The sequence below is a fragment of the Sinocyclocheilus rhinocerous genome, unplaced genomic scaffold (genome assembly GCF_001515625.1).
Source record: "Sinocyclocheilus rhinocerous isolate Xijiao unplaced genomic scaffold, SAMN03320098_v1.1 scaffold2117, whole genome shotgun sequence".
Taxonomy (NCBI): Eukaryota; Metazoa; Chordata; class Actinopteri; order Cypriniformes; family Cyprinidae; genus Sinocyclocheilus; species Sinocyclocheilus rhinocerous.
In genome coordinates this window covers 232,171-242,820 of record NW_015626361.1, presented here as the reverse complement: position 1 = coordinate 242,820, position 10,650 = coordinate 232,171, and the positions used below count along the sequence as shown (strand labels likewise).

Here is a 10,650-nt window from a genome sequence, read left to right as displayed (position 1 = left end):
CTCGCTCTCTCTCTCTCTCTCTCTTTCCCCCCCTCCATTTCTCAGGAGGAGCAGAACAGAGGGAAGCCAAACTGGGAGCACCTAAATGAAGACCTGCATGTGCTGATCACAGTGGAGGACACACAGACACGTGCTGAGGTCAAGATGAGAAGAGCTGTCGAAGAGGTCAAGAAGCTACTGGTGCCTGCAGTAAGTTGCAAACATGCGTTTAAACATACCGAACGTACTTGTGCTAGTGGAAAGTGATTTGTTACAAATGTTTTGACCCCTGAGATCTTCTCTGAAGACCTGCCCGAGGCTTGTGCTTTGTAACGCAACAGTGTTGGATTTAGCAAAATCCTTTATGCTGCTTCCTGTTCTAGGTGTGACATCTTTGTGCATATGGGCCGGATTTTAATCCCACCCCTGACCCCTGGCTTCACCTGCTTCCCACATATTTCCGCTCCATTCAACCTTTCTATTCTCTGCTCCTCCGTCGATTGCCGCAGGGGATGGGGGCGCTTAAGTCGGGGTCTCTGGCTTCAGGCTGTTTTGCCTGCAGTGAACAGAATGGCTGGACAGCTGCAAGAGCCTGTTCCCTATCAGGCGACATGGTGGAAAGGCTTCGACCCGCTGAAACCTGGCCAGAAGCAGCCGTTCAGCCCAGCCATGTGCCTCTCGCTTCATTTCAGAGCGGGACACTGAGTCCTTGGCATTCTCCGACTGCTCTCAGGCGCTCGCTTTCTCCTGTTTCTTTGTGCAGGGTTTTTTCCATCTCTCTCTAGGCCAGAACCCCCACATTTCGCCTCTTGTTTGGGGATTTTTTCTGTGTATCTCTTTTGTTCTGTTTGAGAGAGGAGGCCTTAAACCCTCCACACACATACACAAGTACACACACACACACACACACACACACACGCTAGTCAAAGAAAACAAACATACACAGCCGACTGAGTGTGTGTGAGTCATTCTGAACAGAGTGTGTGGGTGGGAGATGAGTAAATGGCTACATGCTCTCTCCAAATTTTCGCTCCGACCTTATGCACCCCTGAGATCAAAGTCACCCTCACCGTGTTTATCCTCCTTTGCCATAAACACACACACAAACCATGCTCAGGCTCTCAGGAGGCCTGTGTTTGCTCTACTCATTTGTTTCGTTAATAGTTACACAACACTTTTGGTCTTTTATACAAAACTGAAATCTTTCCCACGTCTTGACAAGTTTGAATCAGTTCGCATAAATATTAGAGTGATTTTGAGGTGACACTTCCTGCTGCAAGTTTTTGACGCTTTTACTGACTTGCTGCAGTAACGTGCATGTGATCATGGCACAGGGGTGAGTAAATGATGACAATTTTTATTTTTGGCTGATCGATCCATCCAAGTTTTGCTGTACAGATAAAGCTCCTCTTAAACATGGTTTTCCAGCTGGTTCTGTGTGTGGCAGATTGACTGTAATGCCCTTTATCATGCCAAGCTAAACTGGATTAAATGACAAACCGTCCATCTCTTTAATGAAGGATATCTTGGGCTCATTTAGAGGCATGAAATTGTCTTATTAAATACATCATAAAACACGAGGTCACAGTCTGTTTCCCCTCTACTCTCTTCATTTTGTCATTGTGGAAAGGATTTGATTGGTTAGGGCATAGAAAAGGGGGGGGGGCAGTAGAGCTCTCCGAAAGAGGCTCTCTGTTTTATAAACATCTGCGATATTGATTTTTACCTACCTTGAGAGGCAGCTAGCACATTACCGCAAGAATCTGTAATCCTGGCTCGGGCCCTGAAGAGTTGCCACAGCCGAACGGTTCCCGCTTGCAGAGACCAAATTGAAATTTTCAGCCTTGCTCAAGGAATCAGTTCCACACACAGCATTTGAATGATCATCAGACTCAGGGAGAGTGCATGAACGGCGGGTACACGCACACACACTGCCTCAGAGGCCAGGGTTAGAAGGGGGTGATTGAGAGATTCAGCTCAAAGGCCCTGTGAACTTTTCAACTCCCATCGAGACACAAGGGAGAGACACCGAGAGAGAGATTTGAGTTGAAGGTGGGCTGGTAATGAAGGTAGTAGCGAGTGAGAGGATTAAGGCAGGAACGTAATGGAAGGAAAAAGATAAGAATCGAGCCTCACTTTTGCATGCGGATTGCTTCCCACAGTTCTTCCACTCCAGTCTCATTCGTCTTTTCACGTACCCTTGGCATCACACACATCATTTCTGCTATCATGCGGATTTTTAAATTTATTAATATCTGATAATTTAGTGCTTATTTTATTTTGGTTATTTTATTTTGTTATTTAAGTGTTTTGTAATATTATCTGTCATTTATTGGTTATTGGTCAGAAATTTTATATCAGTGCATCCTTAATTACAATATGAATATTATGTGTGTAAATTGATTTCTGTTATTCACTGCATATTTAAATAATTATGATTGTTACATCAAAACAGCTTGTGATGGAATAAAGATTATCTTTGGGTTTTTTAAATATACTTGCACATCTAGGTGTAAAACTGTCCCAGCATGAGCACTAGCATCATTTTTGTGGAAAAGGGATACCAGATACTGGTCAAACAGTTTCTTTCTCATACCCCTGTCCTCTGTGTACCACTTCGCAGGAGGGACACCCTGACTTTGTTCATTAAAGTGCTGACACACAAGTGCTGACGTATTAACTGTGACCTATAAAACACACAGAGCCACACATATCTACAAATCCATATCTTTTTGAATTTGACTTGGCATAAAATTCAGGTTTAGAGCTTCACACCATGGCCCACTGTCAAATTCAGTTTTATCTGGTTTTATACATTTACAGCTCAGCAAAAGATCAGTAACTTTAGAAGTCAAGCGTTTCACTCAGTTGGAGCAGAAGTCATAGGAGGGCTGATGAATCTTTCTGAAATGACAGTTAAAATTGATTGTTTCAAGAAGTGTGGAACAAATCGCTCTCTGTAAGCTGTGACGCTAGTACCCTACTGCTAAACAGACATAGAGGAAGGTGGAGACAAATGCAGGTGTAGATTATGGAAGCTGATAAAACACTAATTGTAGCTTGTAAGGTAAAACCCTCTCGGATCAGTTATGTCTTTAAAATCACATTTTGTGTGTATGTGTGTTTTTATAGTATCTTGCTCCATGAGCACTGAGTTTAATATTGTCAAGTTTAAAATGGTTCCATTCCGTTGTGCTCTGTCCAGCTATTTCTGAACACAAGACGTCTTATGTGAACCCCCTAACAAACATGTCTGTTCTAATTATTCAGTTTCCTTAAGATCATTTACAGTATATTTTAATATAGAACGCACATCCCTGTTATGGCTATGTATTAAATGTGTCTTAAGTCTGCGTTATGAAGTGCTAAAAAAAATTTACTTACTGTTAGAACATGCAGATTGTTTTTGCTAAATCCATCAGTGATTGAGAATGGTATTGATTAAAAACAAATAAGTGATCTTATTGCTGAAATTGCATTTGCTAATTTCCATTTTAGTGTGTGCTGATTGTATGAGTAGATCAAGCCATGTGTGTACTTTTTAATGCATTTGTAACCAACAAGATTAGGCATCGTCACCCATTCCATATATTCCAATTTGTCCTGTAATCATTTGTCTCTGAATTGCAGATTAAATTTGCTTACTTTCCCAGTTTCTCCACAATGTGGCCCGGTTTTTGAAGACCGAGAAAGCTGCACGGATTATAGCAACTGTGCTTACGAGGCAGCTCTAATCTCCAGCAGATTCAGTGACAAGCTCCGACGCTGCGAACAGATGCGTTGTAGTCTGTGGACACGTCTACATATCAGATCCCTGTTAATTCAATTTACTGGTTTATGCACCAGCCCATTTAGAGATGATCAGAGAGAATAAAACAGTACGATCCCTTCCTACGAAGTAATTAGCCTCTCAAATGTGTTAAAAACCTGACAAATTGGTTTTCTCATTAGGGGTGCTAAACCCAGGAGAGCTGACGCCCGTGATGGGTGTTGTGGATTTAGATGTTAGGAAGATGCTGTGTGTCAAAACTGCCGAGAGAGATGCTGTGCTACAAGGTGACATTCCTCATTTCCCCTCAAGGTGTGTGTTTGAGAGCGAGAGAGAGAATCCGTCTAATAGACAGCAGAAAGTCATTTCTAATGATTGACAATAGCTGTGTTGGAATGTGAGGTCAGTGTTAATCCTGCAGTCACAACATTCTCAGAGACCCAGTGAAAGGCCTTCTGGGAAAATGTTAGATATTCACCCTAAATACCCCCTTGCTGCGAATGGTACGATATTTCCACAGTACCGTACTTCAGCATGTCTGATCCCGGTTGGCATCAGTGCACTAAGGAATGATGGGAAATAGAAGCTCACACCTATGACATCTCATTAAGAATCTAGGCCACTATGTGTCCATTCCCTTTATCTCAGCTAATTAAAGTGGCGTGTCAAAATATTTTTCTGGGTTATTTTAGTGTCAGCGCACTGGGTCGGCCGTCGACAGAAGCTAGCAAAGGTTTGAAATGAACGGTGGATGAAGACCTTTTTTAAATTCAATATGGTACTGCTGATAGTTTCTTTTGTGGATGCCCCTGGCTATAAGGAACATGTAGCATTTCAGTCTCTCTTTGTGTTAGGTTTTTGTCAGGGAAGCACTTCCTACTAGATTGTGGCATATCTGTAGTAACAGTTTTGCCTCCAGAGCTCAGTGACTTTGGAGCTTTACGTGGGTGCGTATAGTAGCTGTAGCCCAGCAGTCTGGCCCTTTCCTTTATTCCTTCCTTTCTTATTGCTTTCCATTTTCCAGCATTTCGTTTCAACTCTGCTTGTGCTTGTAGGCAGAAATCGACTAGAGAACCAACTTGCTGCTCCCCGTGTCCTCCATGATGCTTCCAATATCTTAAAAGACCACAAAAGAAGGGAGTAGGGAGGTGAAAGAGAAGAAGAGAAATGGAGAGCTTCGCTCACACAATGCTTCCAGCATCTCTCCATGAATGGGCTTCGTCCTTGCCTGTAACAAAGTGACTGGGTTAGCAGTGTTTGCACTGTAGCCTGAAGCCCTGTTCCCTTCTCTTGTCTCTTCCTTTCTCAGACACATACACACCCACTCTTTCACACGGTCTTTCTTGGCACATCTTTTATCCCGTGTACTCCAGTAACCATCACATTCAGCGCCTCTGCCGAGCACAATGAGTCCCCAATCTGGAGAGGTTTCAAGCCTCTCTGAGTTGTCATAGGTGCTTTGCGTTTGTAATCTTTTCCCAATTCAGGAACACAGTTAATTTCACACAGTACACCTGGTTATAGACCTCTCACTCACTCTTAGGCTCAGAGGAAAGACGAGACCGAGACAGATGGTGTATAATATACGACAGGCTTCGTGGTCTGTGGGGCGTAACGTCCTCGTCAGCCAAATTCTCGCCGTCAGCTCGCAGACCGTGTGTCTTGTGGAATGCTGCCTGAAACTAGGACTGTTCTGGGCGGCCAACTCATCGTGATCAATAAACACCTTTTCTTGAACATGCATAATCACTATCACCTCCTATCAGGCTCATGTGACAAACCAGAACAAAATGCCATCTGGCTGCTTACTGTTGTCTCTGCATGTGTAGTGAGAATGCCTATCCAATTACTAATCATTCTTTGTTAAAAATGAATTCATTATCTTTTTTTTTTTTTTGCTCTTTTATTGAGCACCTCTTAATTTATAGGATAGTTTACCCAAAAAAGAAAATTCTGCCCCCATTTACATGTTCTTCCAAAACTGTATGACTGTATTTATTCTGTGGAACACAAAAGAAGATATTTTGAAAAATATCATTGGGGTCCAGTGTTGTTTTGGTTTATTGTATGGGCAAAACAGTTATAACATTCTTCAAAATATTTTTTGTGTCCCTACACACATGGGTTTGGAATGACATGTAAATGAACTATCTCTTAAAGCATGCAGCTGCATTTATCCTTGGAGTGTCTGGAATTTGACTGTATTGTACTGGACTACTTCAATGCGGCTTGAGTTTCATTGGCTAAGATCATTGGAGACCTTGGAGGACAAAAGACAGAAAAAAAATCGCAGTGAATGCAACCACCTGTGATGAGAGCCTCCTGAAATGCATGCAAGTCGCCCTGCAGGTCAGTGCAACCCGTCCGAGAGTGCTCTTGTGTCCCTGTTTTCAGAACATGTGTCGCATCCAATCAGACTCAAGCCCCAGCTGCAGGGTCTAGAGCAGTGTTTCCCAACCTTTCTTTAGTCGCGGCACCCTTTGGAAATGTTAACAAATTTGTGGCACCCTACAAAATTAATTTTGTCACAATATTTGAATTTCTAACTTCGATATGATACTTTGAAAAGTATAGATATTCGGTACAGCAGGGAAGAACTGCAGAATATACTGTCATACAGATATTTTTAATATTATAAAAAAAAAATTGTCCATCAATGGTGGCAATCAGTAGGCTAATTTCTAATGAAAAGACCAATTTATATGACAGATTTTAATGTAGGCTTTTATTCATATGTAAACATTATTTAATTACCATTATAACTAGCTATCTCACAAATTTTTGCTCACTCAAGTGTTTTTTTTTATTTTACAGTGGGGTAATTTTGGTGCAGTAGCACGAGATAGCTTGATTTAAAACTTTGAATTGAATAAAAAATGACAAGGAGGCTAAGCAGTTAATAATAAAATAAGAACAAATAAAGAAATTAATAATGATAGCACAAATAAAAAATAACGACAGGCCTTCAAATTAAATAAATTGCTTTTTAGTTTTTCAGGTAGGTCTAACAGTAGGGCTATCTGAGCGGAGCGCACATGCATAGAGCGGGATAATACGCAGAGCGTCACACCACGTGAAAGTGAAACCTGAGCGGTGAACTAATTTTCGGCAGCCGGAATTTCAGTGCATATCTAATTATTGGCGACATCAGAAATGGATATTATATAATAGCTGCTTTTTTGAACATTTTAGCAATTTAAAAATATTAAAAAAGGATTTTTTTACACGGCACCCCAGCTCTCGATAGACGGCACCCCGGTTGGGAAACACTGGTCTAGAGCATAGGATCATGGGTAATGGGAACATCCTCAGCCGTGAGCTTGGAAAAGACCTGCCTTGCTGATGTTTCTCGCAGATAGCTGGAGAGACATCAGCGCTCATTGCTGCTCGTCATGTAAGTGTTGGTACAAACAGAACAAAGGGTCAGGGGACATACTGAAAGCATTATGTTGTAATCTGCATATGCAGAAAAGTTGTTTAGAAGGTTAGTTAACTTAAGAAATCCCTATATTTTCTTAACATATAATTTATTGGCCGATATTAGAAATTTTAATTTATCTGTATTGTCAAGATTTAATATATATTGGCCAGTAGCATTCCAGAGTAATTCTGAAAATATGGCTATGGGGAACATTCCAGAGAGATTTTTTTCTTGAAGCATTGGCAAACTTGTTTTTGTTTTTCACCATCTGATGGTGTCGATATGGTAGGTGGTCCTGGCAGTTCTGGCAGTTTTAGTACTAGAGGCCCAAGAGGTGGAGACTGTTATCCTTCTGTGCTATGTTCGGCTTTATAGTGTACTCTCCCTCTCTGTCATCTTCCCTAAAGCAGCTGTCCTCTTTTACTTTCTGTGGTCTTCTTGACTGGAGCCATGGTTTGCACCCCAGGCTTACTGACCACCAGAACCGCAACAGGAAAAGGCTTCTCTTGTGGTCTGTATGCTAATCCGGCCTTTGCTGGCAGCAGCTTCAAACGCTCCATTGGACTGGCAGTTCGTCGACTCACTGAACAGAATGTAAAGAGCAGACCCAGAATAGACTGGGAATTTACTGTGTGCCTATTTTCACCTGAGCACCTGCCATTTTAAAGGCACAAATTCAAGCGGCGATGTGCGAAGTGAACCACTTCACACAGTGCAATGGGATTTGTCTTTTCATTTTCAGCTTTAAAGTGATTTTCCTGGCATAACAAGTGTCACTACAAATGAGACAGTAGTTTTATAGAAAGAAGACCAGCATTTATTTACTGTCTAAAAATCACATTTCACATCACATTATTTTAGATGCTCTCGTCTGCTGTTAAGCTGTTTTGTGGTTGAAAAATAGCCCCGCTAATGTTAATCGCCTTTCTGAAGTGGAAATGATAAACTGATGCTATAGGGAGCGTTTTAACTGCTCTGTTTTTTTTTGACTGTTCTATTAGAATGTCTTTTTATGATACTGATGCATAATTTACAAAGACAGGCATCGTTTTGTGCTTTTGGGTTAATGCCACTTATCTCGGCTAGCGAACATGCGGTCTCGTTAAGTTGTTGTTCTCTCTGGGATTTCAATTGCCCACTCTTCACAGACTGCTATGGCCCTGTAAAGTGCTCCAACAGTGACCCTGAGGGCCTCCCAGTTATCGGCTAACTACACATTTCAGAGTACACTGAGCTGCATAGCAGTGTGCAACTGCAGCATTTAGCTGGGATTGAAGTGGTGCTACCGTTTTCAACGTTCTCCCACTTCTAGTTAAGCGGGTAATGTAGATTCAAAAGAAATGATCTGACTATTTGCAACAAACCAAACAAGCTTTTTAAGCTAGTGTGACATCATCTTTTAGCCTACACTTATGCCAGCCCAAATTAGCTGTAGCAGCGCTACTGCAGGGGAAGAACAGGTGGCCTTGACCCAGGGTAGGTGCCCTTCTGTTGGGTAGAGCTCAGTTCAGGCATGCCACCTCCCTTCAGACCTTCTCGCTCTCTCTGCGGGTTTCTGTTTAATCTGCTCACTTCAGATGAGGCTCAAGAGCTTGAAGTTCTGGAACTTGTACAGTCAAATGATTGTCCTTAAAAGTGTGACAACGATTTTGTTGAGCAAGTTGCTTTACATTTTTCCCCCTCAAAATATCAACATTAGGCCCAAGAGAAAACATACAGAGTGAAGGCAGAAATGCTGATGCTGATGATTTAAAGGATTTTTTGTGCAACCCTTTGTGAATGGTAATGCAAAAAAATTTTCCACAGCAGTTTCCCTATCTGACTGTAGCTGCCGCCGAACTCTTTTTATGAGAAGAGACAGAGCTGCTTTAATTTCCTACACCCCCCAATCCTACACCCCTTATTGGAAATCTTGGAATGCTTCTGCCAGAGAAAGCGGAGGAAAGTAAATCTGTAATGTTAAGAAGACTCATTGTCATATTGATGATCTGAAAGATGGATGCACAATATATCTGTACCATATTTACTAAACTGTAATAAAATGTTAACTGTAATTTTTAACAAATCTCAAAGTGAATGTATATATTTGCATACTGTACATTATACTGTTTTGATGCCTAAATTCACTATTGTTTTATTTTTTTGTTTGAATTTTATTTAGAATAAATATTATAGAATTATATTGCTCTTAGTGCTGTGTTGCATCAGGAAGGGTATCTGACATGAAACCTGTACCAAATGGCAGTGTGGCTAATTCCAGTGTGGTGACCCCTAACGGGAGCAGCCGAAGGAAAGAGAGTATAGAATTTTATCATCAGCCATTTATCGGTTACCAGCAATAATGTGAAAATAATTATCAATTATAATTAGTGTTGTCAGAATTCAAATTTAATTTTGATATTGATGCATCCCTAATCAACCTAACAATGCCGTCTTACTAAACCTTTTTTCTTCACTATCTTTCAGTCATAGTCTATCACAGAGTGTGTGACAGAACTTTGACAGAAAGGATGAGATTTCAGCAACCAACAGTCTCTGTGTGACGCATCTTACTCTTATTGAGTTGGATGCTGAAATGACAACTCGAGACTCTGAATGGGTATTGGTTATAAACATAACTTGTTCCGGAAAGAGGCACAAAGTCAACTATCGTCTTTGAAAAGTTAAAGAGTCCATCCCCAAGCTCTACTTCCTGTAACAAGCTATCTGGATAAATAACATAAACCTCTTAGTTTGCAGCCCACCTCTAGAGGTTAGTGCAGCCCCTGACTCTTCTGAAAACAGTTGGCTGTAATCTCTTCTGGTTCCCATAAAAGACCCCCTGCGGACATCAGTCCAACTGCATTTCCTTTGAACAGGCCACTAATCCTTTTACTTTGGGGAGAATAGCTGCAGACTGAAACACCAGTGTTTGTGCACTAGCCTAGCCTCTGCACTCCCACCCCTGTTACATGGTGTCTGGGCTAATTATCCGCTCATTCAGAGTCAGACGGGGACAGGGACCTCTAGGATCAGTCCTGGCATCTAGAGAATCCTCTCGAAACCAATCTCGTGGAGAGAACCAGGAATGGATTCCTTTCATCTTCTTGCATTGTTTTGGAGGGTGAAACAGGATTATATTAGGACATATGTTTGCAGTTGTAGACAATGCCTAAATTTGGTTGCATGTAGAGCGTTTTATCTCTCCTATCTTATGCCATAGTTAGTTGAGTCCATAGGCAGAACATTTTCAAGTAGCTCGTGTGGTCTGAGAAAATGTTCCTGTTTAATTAAAGGGGTCATATGATGCTGCTAAAAAGAACATTATTTTGTGTATTTGGTGTAATGAAATGTTTGTGGTTTAAAGTAAAAAAAAAACACATTATTTTCCACATACTGTACATTATTGTTTCTCTATGCCCCGCCTTTTTGAAACGCGTCGATTTTTACAAAACTCATCGGTCTGAAAAAGCGAGGTATGCTGTGATTGGCCAGCTATCCA

General features: G+C 41.3%; 1 protein-coding gene across 1 annotated transcript in view; it reads left to right on the top strand.

The window, feature by feature from the left end:
• LOC107711937 (protein quaking-A-like) overlaps positions 1-10,650 on the top strand; it is a 100,676-nt gene that overhangs the window by 82,062 nt on the left and 7,964 nt on the right. Inside the window, exon 4 of the mRNA XM_016517035.1 lies at positions 46-189. Within this exon, the coding sequence (XP_016372521.1) occupies positions 46-189 (144 nt within the window). The remainder of the gene's footprint in view (positions 1-45; positions 190-10,650) is intronic.